The sequence below is a fragment of the Siphateles boraxobius genome, unplaced genomic scaffold (assembly GCF_051911475.1).
Source record: "Siphateles boraxobius isolate OS27281-9 unplaced genomic scaffold, OSU_SipBor_1 143, whole genome shotgun sequence".
NCBI classification, from domain to species: Eukaryota; Metazoa; Chordata; class Actinopteri; order Cypriniformes; family Leuciscidae; genus Siphateles; species Siphateles boraxobius.
In genome coordinates, this window is record NW_027508748.1 from 1,552,543 (window position 1) to 1,569,142 (window position 16,600).

A 16,600-nucleotide genomic window follows, 5' to 3' on the forward strand; every position below is an offset into this window, starting at 1 on the left:
GCATAACTTTTACAGAAATTATATACCTGAGATCAGGCTGTGTTTTTCCACATTTTTTAAATTTAGTGGCAGATTCATACTCGTACAAGGGCTGTGCGATATGATGATATTATCGTATATCAACGGTGTCTCACAAGTATCGCGATGTCGAATATAACAGTCTGTTTCCAGACGAAAATCGTCAATATCAAAAAATGACATTTCACATAGCCCTATAGTTATACACATATTTATTCACATGCAATAACATGAATGAAATATTTTTTATAGGCTAGTTAGTAGAATTAGGAATAGAAAATCGATTCTTCTTGATAGCATTCTTTAAGCGCAAGACGAAAGAGAACACTTCTGTATGCGGACTGTTTTATGAGCTGCACACTCAAAGCGCACAGAGGCGCCTCTCACACTGTGAGATATAATTCTGTGTGTAGGCCTATTTGTCCGTGCACTATTATCCTTCTAGTTAATTTATAGCATCAAATAAACATCAGAAGAATTGTTTCAACCACAGAAAGACATCAAAACAAATTGTGTAACTGCGCTCTTGGCTCAATGATCGCTTTAACATCGTATTTCCTTAATGAACACAGTTCTATTCTATTGTTCGAGAAGATTCCCCCCTTCTATGTAAAGCGCTTTGAGTGCCAAGAAGCGCTATATAAATGTAAAAAAACATTAGTATATATTTGCATAGTTGTCAATGATCTGTTGGTGTTTTATAACGGATACCCACCAAAGAGGCATGTTTTAGAGAAGTTCTATCAGGTGAACTGTCAATGTTTTTTTTTTTTTTTTTTTTTTTGGTGAGTTTAATATTTCATAATGTATCCGTATTGTATTCAGTCCTTTGACATCTCCTTGTGGTCTTGCTTGGAATGGCAGGTTGACTTGAGCTTATTTAAGTTACAGTAGCTATATAGGAGCAGATAAAGTACTTTTAAGTTGTAAATAATGTCTGAGAATTATGTTTGCAAAAAAAGAAAACTGAGGGTATAAATCCATCTTGCAGTATTGATTCGGAGAGGAGGGGGGCCTTGAAGTAAAAAAGTTGGGGATCCACTGACATAGTAGAATATACATTAACATGGCAGGTAGAGTTGCATCTTCCACCAAATAATTACAAATACAATGTTTAGAAAAACACAATAGGCTACACAATTCAGAAGCACATAAGTTAATTTATGATTTGCTGTCTGTCTGAACCAAAAAAAATAAAAGCGAACTATCTGTACTATATTGAATTACATTGCATCATATTTTTTTCCATTGCATTGTGTTGTATTAAATCGCATTGTTGAATCAAAATCAGATCACACTGCATTGTAATAGGGGTAAATCGTATCGCAGCTGCTTCATATGTATCTTTAAATGTATCGTATGCTATGCTTTGAGATCAATGGCATAATTTCCTATGGGGACAGGGGGGACATGTCCCCCCCACTTTTCAAAATCCAGTTTGTGCCCCCCCCCCCCCTTCAAGTTCTTTTGTTATGATTTTTTTTAACCGCACGCAGTCACTGCCACTGAGGAGCAGGAGATAGCCTGTGCCGATGCGCGTGTCCACGTCCAGGTAGGTCGCGTCCACACCATAGTCCACACTCTAAAAATAGCTCACGGAAAGTTCTAATTAGCAGGTATTGCGCTTATTCAAGCGTGAAAGAGGACTGGATTCTGGCGTGCTGTCTGTCCGTCAGGACATTCACAGACAACGCGCCAGAATCCAGTTCTCTTTTGCCCTTGAATAATATCACACATTTATGCCAAAATATCCATTTTGTTTATTGTATCCTCACAAGAACAGTCTTAAATGAGTTAAATAAAATCTTAAATGAACGTCAAGAGTAAATGAGAAAATTAAATGCGAAAGATCCTGTCATCAGCGACAGATTTTAAAGGGACAGCAGCCAATTCTCTGTCAGTGAAGTTAACCAAAGAACAAAGGGGAATAGAGCAAATTACTCACTGATCTTGTCTAAAGAACGTTTGTAGCTTTAATAAGGATTAATCTATATTTAATTTATAATTTATGCAGTGCAGACTATTTGATAACCTTATTCAATTTCTGTATATTTCGTACCTGTTAGACAGGAAGCGCACAGGTAAATATGACATTTATTATGGCTTTATGTGAGGATTGTTTAAAGTTCACTTAAATTAAAAGTTGTTATATTTTTGAAGCCTAATAAATGTTTCAAATTTGGGGGGAAAATCCTTTTCATCAAGAAATCAGTAGCTATATTAATATCAGTGATACTGGCCTTCATTCATAAAAAGATGCTATTAAACAATTATTTAAAATATAATGTCTTTATGTTGTTTTTACATTACAGTGGAAATTGGGTCTCACATAATTTCAATTTTATTTACACACAAAACATTAATTGTGAACATTTTTGACTTTATAAAATGATTCTCTCAAGTCTTGGCAATCGGCCCCTATTAAACAATAAAAAAGTAAGGAATATTTTTGTTATACATAGTTTAGTAGCCTACTTTTATTTTTGGCAGAATTTATCATTATAAATCAACTTAATTATTTCCTGGATTTTGTATCACCATAGACCCTAAATGTATGTAAATGCAGGAAATGGGATTCAAATAAAAAAAATTCCCCCATTTTGTGTCCCCCCAACTTCTCAAACCAAAGTTACACCCTTGTTTGAGATACTCATCACATCAGCCTCAGTTATGGAGATGCACAGCCCTCGCAGATACACCTTTTACCTCAAATACAATACTTCTATATATTCTTCCATTATTCCACCGAAAGCCACCAGCCAGTACCGAATTCAGTTCTCTGTCACGATTTATTGTGCTTTTAATAACACATCACACATGTCCCACCTTTCTTCTCATTCATCCAATGTTTCTTTGCTGCTCTATGGTGTATAAGCAGTCCTGCACTTCATGGATACATTTACAAACAGATAAACTATGTAGAAAAATCCTCACCTCCTCTTTAAAAAAAACGGTTCTTATACAAAATTCTAATACTATAAGCACATTTTATAGAAATGTTATTCTGAGTACCTGATATAAGGCCATTTGTCTCCATTCTTAAATGCCAGTGGCTTATCCATAGAGCAGTTACTCTTCATAGACACACAGCTGGACTCTGGGTTTGAGCACTTCTGCTGGACTGAACTGTAACAGAGAACAGATTTAGTTTAATTATTTAGACTAATGTGTTCATTCTGTATGAGAGGAACCACATTGATATAAACATTCATCTGGCATCAAAAGGCATTGAGGAAACTATGATCTTTTTCTTTAATATTTCATTTTATAATTAAAGGCACATTATGTTAGTTTTGCCACCAAAGATCGCTTATTCAAAACAAAGGTGTAGCTTGGCAACACACTGAATGAGCAAGGAATCATGGGAGTTGTCGTCTTTAGTTCTATTTAATTAGTTTAATAATTAGGTTAATGGTGATAGTGGCACCAGTTGCTGCTGTTAATGCTGTGTAGTCAAATGACAGTCCATTTACATTTACCCGGTTTAAATGCATATTGCCTGTCATGTACAGTTGCCCTAAAGATGCCGGGGTGGCGGTTGCACCGGTGCTTGGTTCTGTCATCGCTGCTTCCAGCTATATCTATTATAAATATTAGTCTCAGAGTTATGTTGTCTAATTGTGCTTCCCTGTGAACCAGTTTTCCTGAGTTGTCTAATTAGTCATTATGTTCACTTATCATCTAGAAAGGAAGGTATTAGAAATGTTTAGCACATAAATTACTTTACTGTCTTTTTAAAAAATGTATTGTACATTTACAAAGCGAGGCAGAGAGCATAACTATATCATTAGTCACACCACACTTACTAACATCCAAAAAAGCAAGATTTTAAATGGAATAGACTCCAAGATGTAAATCAGGAGAGCACTTAACTGGAGATTTAATATATTATTCAAAAACAGGATTTTTTTTAAAACTAAGGAATAACTATGATTATTTTTCATTGAAAGCCAATTAAATACATTCTCCAAAAATACTGAGGTAAAATCACAACATATATTTGTATGAGAGATTCGGTGGACGAATACATTGATTAATTATCCAAAATTGATTCCTTCAAGGTTCCTTGAATTGATAAATTTTCCCAAATGAATCAGGTAATTACAATTAATACTATTTAATCATTTTAACCCTTCGAGCTAAACTTTCCCTTTATTCTAATGCAGGGGTTTTCAAAGTCGGTGAACCATTTTATTTTTCTTTGTTTTCTGTTGTTTGATTACCAATGACATGATTATATGAGGCTGCTGTCACTTTAAGACCCTATACATGGATCCATGTAATGATAATTTCTTTTCATTTTGACACATAAATGTGTGTATTTGACCGGTCTGGCTGAACTGAATTCAGCACGAGTGCGCTTTAGATGTGCACCACAGGAAGCCGCCAGCCAGTACCGAATTCAGTTCTCTGTCGCAGTTTATTGTGCTTTTAAAAACTTATCAAACATGTCCCGCCTTTGTTCTCATCAATCCAATGTTTCTTTGCTGCTCTATGGTGTTTAAGCAGTCCTGCGCTGCATGGATACATTTACAAACAGATAAACTATGTAGAAAAATCTCCATCTATTGACATCACCATATCCATATACCATATACTATAAGCACATCTTTAATAGAAATGTTATTCTGAGTACCTGATATAAGGCCGTTTGTCTCCACACTTAAATGCTAGTGGTGGATCCATAGACTGGTTACTCTTCATAGACACACAGCTGGACTCTGGGTTTGAGCTCTTCTGCTGGACTGAACTGTAACAGAGAACAGATTAAATTTAATCCTTTAGACTAATGTGTTAATTCTGTATAATAGGAACCATATTGATATAAACATTCATCTTGCATCAAAAAGCACTTTGAGGAAACTTTATAATCTTTTTATTATAGTCTGATTAGTCATTATGTACACATATCATCTAGAAAGGAAGGTATTAGAAATGTTATAGAAATGTTTAGCGCCATAAATGACTTTACTATCCTTTTAAAAATTGTATTGCACATTTACAAAGCGAGGCAGAGAGCATAACTATATCATTAGTCACACCACACTTACTAACATCCAAAAAAGCAAGATTTCAAATGGAATAGACTCCAAGATGTAAATCAGGAGAGCACTTAACTGGAGATTAGGGTTGGGCGGTAATACGGTAATAAGGTATACCGCGGGGTCTTAAAATAGCAACGGTATCAGTTTCAATACTGTCATTAAAAAAAAATTATTAAAAAAATGCAATGCACTTATATAGGAGACAAGGATTAAATGTTAAATATAATTTATTTAATGCCTAAAAATGCTTGTGTGGTTGTCATCACGTGACAGAGAGAGAGAGAGAGAGAGAGAGAGAGAGAGAGAGAGAGAGAGAGAGAGAGCGGGAAAGATGGCAAGTTGCGCACCGAGTGACCTGGTCTCGAAGACCACGACTTCTGCAGTTTGGCAGTATTTCGGGTTCCGACCTAATGAGAAGGGACGGTGTAGGCACTAGGGATGGGCATTTCAAGCAAAAATAACATTCGATTTTTACTTAATTTTAATCAATGTTTCATCATCAAATTGCCTGGATTAATAAATAAGAAGCAAATATAGTACAAAATATAATCAGGACATGAAGGAGCCGGCGCGTGAACTGGAGCGCGTTTCATAAATCAACCGAAACTCAGCGTATAAGATACTTGCCTCACAGACCTGAGAAGTAGGCTATATATATATATATATATATATATATATATATATATATATATATATATAGAAAGCTTGAAATGTCTACTTTTAAACAAAACAATTAAAAACGACAAGAAATGGGCTTCTCTCTGTTTATGTAGGCTAATTCGTATGAAGTGTGCATTTATTTCTATAGGCACGTTCACTACTGCGAAGATGGCAAGTCAGCATCGTCAACTTTATCTTTGCAGTCGACACTCAGGATTTAATATATTCTTCAAAAACAGGATATTTTATAAAACTAAGGAATAGCTATGATTATTCATAATTGAAAGCAAATTAAAGACATTATCCAAAAATTTAGAGGTAAAATTACAATATAGTAAAAAAAGCTTTTCAAGAGTTTCAAAAAAGGAAGAACAAACTGAAATCTCTTCTGTAAAAATTCCACTATGTGTATTTCCTATACAGGATTTTGTAACAAGTCCCTTTAACCTTTGGGCCAATAGGGTATGTCAGAACAAATTTAAAGAAACCTCAACCAAACCTCAAAGGCTATATCACTGAAAATCATTTGCTGTATCGCCCAGTCCTACCAACTACCGTGCCCAGAATATTCATCTGATTAATATTGAATTATTATGGTTTATGGACAAAACGGTGATAATTTAATAGAACTGTCAGATATTTGTATGAGAGATTCGGTGGACGAATACATCTCCATCTATTGAAAGTCATTTCGCGTCTCCTCTTTTAATAAACCTGTTCTAATACAAAAATCTAATACTATAAGCACATCTTTAATAGAAATGTTATTCTGAGTACCTGATATAAGGCCGTTTGTCTCCACACTTAAATGCTAGTGGTGGATCCATAGACTGGTTACTCTTCATAGACACACAGCTGGACTCTGGGTTTGAGCTCTTCTGCTGGACTGAACTGGAACAGAGAACAGATTCAGTTTAATCCTTTAGATTACTGTGTTCATTCTGTATAATAGGAACCATATTTATAATATAAACATTCATCTTGCATCAAAAAGCACTTTGAGGAAACTTTATGATCTTTTTATGTCATATTTCATATTGTATAAAGGCACATTATTACGGCAAGTTCCACCGCTAAAGATCCCGTATACAAAACAAAGGCACAGTTTAACGACACAGTGAATGAGTGTGGAATCATAGAAATTTTCGTCTTCACCTTACACAGCTGACGGAAAGCAATCGACGGGAAATCACGTTCATAGATGAAGTTTTATTAATGTTATTGTGGTATGAAGAAGTAAGAAGAGAAATTTTACGTTTCTGTTTTATTATGATTATACGCCGCAGTTGGCTGCTGCCACTCCTGTCGTTTTGTTGTTTTTGATTATTTTACGATTAAACTTAAATTTAAAGGTGCAATAAAGTTAAAAATCCCCAAAACAAACACTCCAACACAAAAGGGTAACACCAGTGTTTCCAACTGGTATACCTGTTTATATTAATATTAATATAGTTTATATTTAATTTTGTGTCTATATTTAAATAAAATTAGTGGGGTTTTTTGGAGATTGTTTTTATTTGGGGCAATTAATTTGTCTTGTATTTTAGACAGGCCTACAAACATAGTTGAATAAACAAGAATTTTTGTGGTGTGGAGAATCCTAATAGCAAATATAAAGAAATGAATACATTTCACAAGTAGTAAAGAAGCTCATGTGTGTGTGATTGCATTTCAGTCTTTATTGATGAAGTGTGAGATCATGCGCCGCAAACCCACACATTTTTTTAAAGACATACCAAGCATAGGTCTGCCTGTTAAATGCAAGAGGCTCCAAATATAGAGCTGAATGGAAAAAAAAAAGTTATTAGTGGGTGTGTCCAGTAAGTATGTATATATATGTGTGTGTGTGTGTGTGTGTGTGTGTGTGTGTGTGTGTGTGTGTGTGTGTGTGTGTGTGTGTGTGTGTGTGTGTGTGTGTGTGTGTGTGTGTGTGTGTGTGTGTGTGTGTGTGTGTGTGTGTGTGTGAATATACTCGCTTGCTGTATTCCTCATTTGTAAGTCGCTTTGGACAAAGGCGTCTGCTAAATGACTAAGATGTAATGTAAATATATAGCAAACTGCACTGCATTTCCAAAGAAATTTCAATCTCTCATGGTGGACTGTCTGACTAGCATATGGCCGGTGATAGAAAAATTGAGACTTTTAAGGGTGGTCCTATGGATTTTCAGAGGGAGGACTTTGGCAACACTGGATCATACCCCTATCTTGATGCCTCTGCCCCTAGATTCACAGCTACGCACAAGGGTATGTATCATCAATAAGTGAAAGCAATTTGTGTTACTATGATAATTCAGATGGCAAAGTCATCCCTTCCATCCCAAAAAACAAACACCATTTTCATGAACAGCTCCCTACATAACACGATAGTCCAAGTAAGTAATATTTTACAAATGTGACCATTTTAAGGGATTATTGGGATCACTGAAAGGGGAACCAAAATAAAAATATTAGGAGTATGTTTTCTCACTTTTCAGATACACTTCAGGAGCCGATGATTGGAACGGACATTCCAATGGTTTAGACATTCCAGGCATATAATAATAATAATTATTATTATTATTATTAGGCTACACGATTAAGTCCAAAATCATCATAATTATTGAAATTGTAATTGCGATTTTCACAATTTACATTGAATGATGTTTTGGCCCTGGGACCCACATTTTACCATGGTTATAACATAACATATATAACACTGTTCTAGTGGTTTTAGGATATTTTATTCCAAAAATCTTACATATTTTGCCTTTAAAACAGACAAACAAAACAATACAAAAATAGGCTGCACATTTTTTTCTGTGATGGGAGGGGTCAAAATCTTTTTCTGTAAAACAATATTTAACATTGTTTGTTGAAAGTACCTGCATCCTGTAGAAAAATCTCCATCTCTGATTCCTTGTGAATCAGCCATGATGAAACTGCAGGAGAATCTGATGAGTGTGATCTCCTCCACTGACTCTGAATGAAAACACATTAATAATTTCCTTCATAACCTTCATAATTTAGCTGAACATATCTGGAATGTGGGAGAAAAGGGATCATGTGACTGCGTTAACTCAAGCTCAGTCATACATTTTTACACACACTTCTGAAGAATCACAGAAACACCAACACAAAAGAAACATTGAAGTGAAAGAAACCTGTTATTAAAGATTTTATATCAAACAAAAGCACTTAAAATGTCCTCCAGAGATTCATGTTAATATGAGCAAGTTACCACACATGAAAACTCACGTTGATCAAACTTGTACAAGATAAAGGTTCTCCAATCCTCCAGCTTTAACACCATAAAGACACACGGAAATTCCTGCATAAACTTTGATGAACGTTTCTATTAAACACTTTTATCCTGTTTTTCTGTTTCGTGTTCATATTTTATCTGCTTAAAATGGCAACAGGTTAACTAACTTACTTTCACTTTCTATTTGTGTCGAGAGAGAGAGAGAGAGAGAGAGAGAGAGAGAGAGAGAGAGAGAGAGAGAGAGAGAGAGAGAATAACAATATGTTTGGAGGTGTTTATGCGTTTTTAATATTCCCTTTCCTCTTAGAGCCTCCATGTTGTTTGGTTGGTGTTCTCTATCGCTCATTTCGTTAAGACGTTTCGCTCATTTGCTAAAGACACGGGAGTAAGTTATCCATGACTCATAATTTCACTCGAGCGGATTTCTGACCAAAATACTCGATTATTTCTAGATATACAGATATCTAATCAATCTTAAACATGTAATGAATAATATTGAACTCACTTTTCTCGAGTGGACGCACACAGTCTCTCATAAACACTGCAGCGCAATTTCCCGAACAAACGTCACTCCCCAGCGCCACAACAAGTTCTTCTTCTGTGGGTTTATTGTTGGCGGGTCGCATACCAGCTTTCAGGTGCGCCAGCGCCACCTCTGTGCTGCAGTGTGAAGTGATTTCAGTCTAGGTGTACAACATGATGACATCTATATTCTGTTATTAAGTCTACTATTCTTAATTAATTTTAAAACAGTCTGTAGTTTTACCAGACCCTTTTTTGTGTTTAATATGTTGCTGGTTGTAAATTCTTTACATCCTATGTTCTGTAGTTCTCTTTTTAGTTGATTTTTTTTCCTGTTCATACCTAGAACAGAATAACAACACATGATAAATTGTTTCCATAACTTACTTGGCATAGTTCATATAATCCTGTACTGTGTTTTCCTATTATATGAAGTGTAGGATTAAGTTTTGTATGGCCCATCCTTAGTCTTGTTTAAAAAAAGTATCTGATCTTCTACTTCAATTTTTGTGTCATTTTACTTTGTGTCACGCTGTTGTGTATATTATAAAAATGTCTTCCTGTTTTACATTCATTCTAATTTCCTTGCCATTTCTGATTGCAAGGTTCTTTATTTTTATACTTTTTCCTTCATCCTACTTAATTAAACTGTAATAGGAATGTTCAGTTATAAGTGAATCTTTAGCCATTTTATCAGATATTTTATTTCCTGATATCAACATGTGCTGGTACCCAAACAAAATTAACTATTATTCCAGCCTGTCTTATACATTATACTCAAATTTTCTATAAAGGTATCATATCTAACTCTTTGAAATATTTGAAGGCTTGTAGGCTAAGTGATGCCATTTTATCTGAACAAATTGCAACCATATTTGCCATCACTTCTTCGCAAAGTGCCAGCTGAATTGCCACCGTTTCTGCAGTGTATACTGAAGTACCATTTGTTAACCTCCCATATTTTCCTAATTTAAATTCTGGAACATAGAATGCTGATCAGTACAGCCTATCTCTGGGTTTCTTGAGCCATCTATGTACATTGGAAGAAATGCCTAATAAACTGTTCTAATATATTCTATTGTATAGCTCTAGATATTGTCATTCTGTCCTTTTTGAATACTATCATGAATTTGTAAATCAACTTCAGGTTGATTGGGGAAATTGTAACCGTTGATGAAAATTAAATATTATTTAGTGACATTCCTGCAGCCCATTTCTTTGCTTTCTATGTGTTAGATGTACCACCCTTAAATAGACGCACGACTCAGGTTTGTTAAATAGAAAAATAACCCAGATTTATTTTTGGTTTTACAAAAAAGTATGTCACCCACACACGAGGACGCTTTCATCACAAACTACCTGAACAGAAGGAGCCTTTAAAACCACAAAGCAAAAAGACATCAAACACAAATCAAAATAAACCCATAAGTTAAATTCATTAAACAAAACCTTGTAAATCACTCAATTAATCCAAAATAAATTACATGCAAGTAGCTCCTATGTTCAAACACTGAGCCCGTAGCATGCATCCTCGTGCTGCAGTGATAAATAGTGGGGGAACAAACAATATACAAACAAACAAACAAACAAAAAAGGAAAAGAAGTCCGGCCCGAAGGCCTTTCCCATTTATTTTGGGCCCGATTTCCAGCTCAAACGCCCGGGATCCGTGAAAATACAAACATTAAAACACCTTTATTATTCATATTAAACCAATAACCCCAATATTAAAACAATTTAATATTTCAAATGAACTCATATAGGTTACTATATCGCCTCTTAATTAGTCAAGTTGAGGAAAACAGGAGGCTGTCAGTGTAACTTAAAAAAGACAATCAGGCCGGGCCGAATAGAATGCAAAATGTTATTATTAGCTTAACTTTAAAATAGACGGAAAAAAACATGAAAGTCCGATTGGCGTCAATCAACGCCAATTGTTTTTTACTATGGTTTCACACACATTCACTTTTTGAAACATTGAGGCACGGATGTACCTAATACAAATAAATAGAACATCAGTTAACTAGCAGATCATTTATTTAGTTCGCTATTAAATAAGAGATCTAGCGCTAAAAGCTGTTGTTTTTGAAATCAAGCTGAGCGCTCGTGTCCGCTGCTATCAGTTGCATGGACGACGCGCGAGTTGTGCAATCTTCAATCGGACGCGCGTTTCAATCTTTCAATCTATCGCCTTTGCGGAGACTCTATTCATTCCGGGGAAATCACAAAATAAAATGCACACAAACGTGTCCCTGCTTGATATAGACTGTAACTACTGATGAACATAGGCTATTCAGTTTTGATGAGAAAAAAAAACTGTAGGATACGAGTGCGCGGATTAGAACCACTGATAGGCTATAATGAGATGTTCCTGATTCATCATGGTCTGGCCTCTGAAAAAAGCTTTTAAAGGGATAGTTCACCCAAAAATGAAAATTCTGTCAGTATTTACTCACCCTCATGTTGTTCCAACCCCGTAAGACCTTCGTTCATCTTCGGAACACGAATTAAGATATTTTTGATGAAATCTGAGAGCTGGATCACTCATCCATACTAGTCCATAGGCTTCTTGAGGGATTGAAACTTGCCGGCCTCGAAAAGTTATTAAAGACATCGTTAAAATAGTCCAAGTGACAACAGTGGCTCAATCTTAAGTTTATCAAGCGACGAAAGTACTTTTTGTGCGCAAAAACAAACAAAAATAACGACTTTATTTCAACTATACATTTCCTTCTCTGTTGGCCTCTAGTCAGTTAACTTAGTGTAATAGTGTAACGGAGGCCAGCTAGTAGTTGCTGTGCGAGTAAACCTCACTCCTCTGATCTCAATAGGCGCTCTGGCAACAGATGCTAGAGGCTGCAGTCTTTAGCCTCCTTGTTAGAGCGCCTGACTCTCATGCCGGAGACCCGGGTTCGAGGCCCGCTCGGAGCGGGTCGAGTGGGACCCGGGTGGAAGGGGTTACAATAGCATAGAGCTATGTCACACATAGGCTCACTATTGGCCGACGCTGGTTATGTGGGTGATGCGTGTGACGTACAACAACAGAAGCTCTACGCTTTTACACTAGTGAACTGGCTCGAGGCCCACAGAAAAGGACATAGTTGAAATAAAGTCGATATTTTAGTTTTTTTGCGCACAAAAGGTATTCTCGTCATTTGATAAACTTAAGATTGAGCTACTGTAGTCACTTGGACTATTTTAACGATGTCTGTAATAACTTTTCGGGGCCGGCAAGTTCAATCCCTCAAGAAGCCTATGGAGGAGTGATCCAGCTCTCAGATTTCATCAAAAATATCTTAATTCGTGTTCCGAAGATGAACGAAGGTCTTACGGGGTTGAACAACATGAGGGTGAGTAAATACTGACAGAATTTTCATTTTTGGGTGAACTATCCCTTTAAGGCTAGTCTGCCTGGGCCTGGCCATATTTGAAACGTTTCACTCAATCGTTCGTTGTTTAGGTCCATGTTACAGCCGTTTTAGGCGTGCGCTTTATTTGAAATGCAGCATGCGATGTTGTTTCATAACTTTCAAACAGTAGATCCTGTTCCTTTATATTTATAACATAGCCAAAGGTCGGTGTATTTTTGCTTTATAGATTTTAGGCTTATTCTCAAATTCAGATTGTGTTAGGGGGGCGGGATTATTAGGCAATTTTAATCGGACAATTTGACCGGAGAGATTTAATTTTGATCACTCATTTTTTTATTGCAAACAGCTGTTTCCCGTCACCTTGTTAGTATCTGTGTGTATATATATCCTGTCTGTTTCTCTGTTAGTTGTCGAGTCCTTGTTTTATGTCACTACACTTTGGAGGTCTGTCTTGTTTTGTTTCTTGTTTTTGGACTGCTTTATGGATTTTGAACCTTTGCCTGGCTGACGATGATTATGGATTACCCCAATTAATAAACTGCACTTGGATCTACCTTTTGTGTGTGTGTCGTAACAGAAGGACTCGACCATGTATGGATCCAGCAGCACGGGGCCCAACAAATCTTTATTTTATTATTTTGCCATGGCAGCCCGGAGGACTGAGGAGATCATAGCCGCCGGGTTCGTGCAAGAGGTGGTAAATTCTCCCGAGCCCCCTTCCATCGTACACGGACCGTCTTTTGACGGAAACCGTCTGGCTAGGTTTTCTGGAACCCGTGGAGGTCGTAGGAGAGGAGGTGCCAGAAGTGAGCCCCGGCACCACTCTCGCTTCGGTCCCTCCTCGACCCTGGGCTGGTGATGTCCAGCCCAGAGATCCATCCGCCGCTGAGTCCGTCAAGCCCAGAGCCTGCACATCGCCATCAGAAATGGCGGAGAAGGGGGAAGACCTCCAGCCCCCCCAAGAACCCGGAGGTCGTGACCGAGCAGCCCGCTGTATTCCCGGAGGACCCGACTTTCAGCCCAGAGCTTTCACCGCTGGTCCCGTCCAGCCCGACTTCCAGCCCAGAGCCTTCACCGCTGGTCCCGTCCAGCCCAGAGCCTTCACCGCTGGTCCCGTCCAGCCCAGAGCCTTCACCGCTGGTCCCGTCCAGCCCAGAGCCCTCACCGCTGGTCCCGTCCAGCCCAGAGCCCTCACCGCTGGTCCCGTCCAGCCCAGAGCCCTCACCGCTGGTCCCGTCCAGCCCAGAGCCCTCACCGCTGGTCCCGTCCAGCCCAGCGCCCTCTCGCAGTCGGAGCTTGGTCCTGCAAAGTCTTATTTGCATCTTTGTCCTGCAAAGTCTTATTTGATCAGTGAGTAAAATTGTCTCTCTCTGGTAATGTAGATGAACCGCTGCGCTTGTGACAGGGCGCATGTTAAACTGATCGAGCAGAGAGAGAGAGAGAGAGAGAGAGAGAGAGAGCCCCGGTCGCGCGCACGCACTCTCTCTCTTCGGAGCAAGGCGAAAGTAGGCTACACCGTCTCAAAACTAAGCGCTGTCTTCCTCTCTCCCTCGCACATATTAATCAATATAAACGACACGATGGTAAGGTAGGGAGACTAAAGTTTTATGTGGAGCATTCGGAGATTTGTTTTTCCTGAATTGCCGCTGGGTGTGAATTGTGCTAAAATACGTTGCCTTATCTTCTCTGAAAAGTCTTCCGCACATTCAGCTGACATAATCACACTTCAAATAAACGAAAAAAAACGATCCAGTGATGAAATGTTTTCTGTGATGACATACATCTTGTGGGATGTCCCAACTGGCGGGATAATCACACAACGCGCACACGTCCGATAATGACACGTCCAATTCGCGAACTAATGACTCATTTGAACCGATTCGTTTTAATGAATGGTTAAAACAACTGATCTTTCCAACACTGAACTCACGGGACGTTTAATCGGTGTATAACTAATCGGTAACACTTTACAATAAGGTTCCATTTATTACAGAAATTACATAAAAAGTACAGTTTGCTTAGTCAAGTGTAAGCATTAAAACGACTTGTTTTCCCCCCCGAAAAAGACTACTTTTTCCCACACAGTGCTATCAGGAATCGATAAGAGAATCGTTAAAGAATCGGATCGATAAGCAGAATCGTTATTGGCATTGATATTGATAAAATCTTATCAATTCCCATCCCTATCCCGTATACCTCGTGGGTCAAAAAGTGTGGCTTTCAACCAAGTACATTCCGCTCCGCTCCGTGTCTAATAAGCTTGCTCCCAAATTCATTGGCCCGTTCCCTGTCACCAAAATCCTTAGTCCGTGGCAGTCCGACTCAAACTTCCTCCGGCGTGCAGGAGAATTCACCCCGACTTTCATGTTTCCAAATTGAAACCTGTATTTCATTCTCCCCTTAATCCGCCGGACCCGGTTCCTCCATCGCCGCGTCTCGTAAATGGGGAACCCACGTATTCGGTCAATCGATTCTGGACTCAAGACGGAGGGGACGCGGATTTCAGTATTTGGTGGACTGGGAAGGTTACGGTCCGGAGGAGAGAAGTTGGGTTCCTGCTAGGGACATACTGGATCACTCCCTGATTGATGATTACAATCAACAGGTAAGGATTTCTGGGAGCGCCAGGAGGCGCTCCTAGAGGGAGGGGTACTGTCACGGTTTATGAAATCGCTGTTTCCTTCTTGTCTCGTGTGTATGTTGTGTGTGTGTATTATGCGTGTGGGCGGCAGCACTGATCACCACCTCTGATCTTTACCAGCTGCGGCTCATCAGCACGCCAGCTGCAGTCGATCAGCGCGCTCTATTTAATCCCTCTGTTTCCATCTTGTCAGTTCGTTGTGGATGTTCCTGAGTTCCTGCTTGTCTCCGTTCTCCGTGCTCCCGCCTGTCTCCTGTTCTGTTGGTTCTCGTTTGTCCTGGCACCTCGGTTCGTCTCGTCATTCCCTCTGATTCCATTCACTCGGATTACAGACCATTTCCTCGTTCACCTCATCTGCCGGTTGTGACTGGAATTACCCACAGCGTCACTGTGCTACCAAGTGCCTTTACCTGGACATTCTGATCATTCATCTGTGTTTTCAATAAACAACCTTTTTACTTGCATTTAAATCCTTCCTCTCTTTATCTCGTAACACAGCCCTCATGATACGCCTTGTAGCTTCTCCCGGGTTGGCTCCACCAATCAGACTGAGATGTAATGTAAAATCAGTAATGCTGTAAATATTCAGCTATACATAAAACATAGCTTTATGTTTAAACCATTACCCACCAATCTCTTCTAGTAGTGCGGAAGCTCTTTCAGTTTTGCCTCCAAGACAGCAAGTTCTTCCAAAGACTGGGCCACATCGATTTCTATTGGGGTCTCCGGACCCTGGCTGGCCCCTCCAGTCTGGTTTAACCGGAGGAAGACCTCCTGGATGTTTTTTGCCATCACATCCTGGCGGGTCAACATTGCCTTAAGTGTCTCTGTTTCAGAAACACAAAATGTTTCAAAGACATTAAAATGAAGGTCAGAAACATACAAAGTGCAAAAATAAACCACATTGCAGTTATTACATGACTGAAATATACCCACAATAAAAATTAACACACCTTGTATTACTGTAACTGTTTGGGTTAAGGCGGAGATAGAGTCTGACACACTTGAGGAGCAGCTGGCAGTTTCTGTGTGCACATATTTATGCTTGTCTAAACAGTTTCTGCTTTACAATTGGTTCATGTTTCAAAATATAGCTTGCTGTTT

General features: G+C 38.5%; 1 protein-coding gene across 5 annotated transcripts in view; it reads right to left on the reverse strand.

Moving 5' to 3' along the window:
• Window positions 1-16,600, reverse strand: part of LOC143738308 (NACHT, LRR and PYD domains-containing protein 12-like) — a 159,068-nt gene that overhangs the window by 14,091 nt on the left and 128,377 nt on the right. The window contains exons 1-5 of one of the 5 annotated variants that reach the window (XM_077230399.1): window positions 9,470-9,584; window positions 8,585-8,681; window positions 6,501-6,614; window positions 4,655-4,768; window positions 3,031-3,144 (exon numbers count right to left, since the gene is read on the reverse strand). The exons of 1 other annotated variant lie outside the window; for it this stretch is intronic. In XM_077230399.1, coding sequence (XP_077086514.1) covers window positions 3,031-3,144; window positions 4,655-4,768; window positions 6,501-6,614; window positions 8,585-8,681; window positions 9,470-9,500 — 470 coding nt within the window. In that variant the 5' untranslated portion in view covers window positions 9,501-9,584. Of the gene's footprint in view, window positions 1-3,030; window positions 3,145-4,654; window positions 4,769-6,500; window positions 6,615-8,584; window positions 8,682-8,957; window positions 9,153-9,469; window positions 9,585-16,600 lie in introns of those variants that run through there. 3 more of the 5 variants (XM_077230398.1, XM_077230402.1, XM_077230400.1) reach the window with 3 other exon arrangements.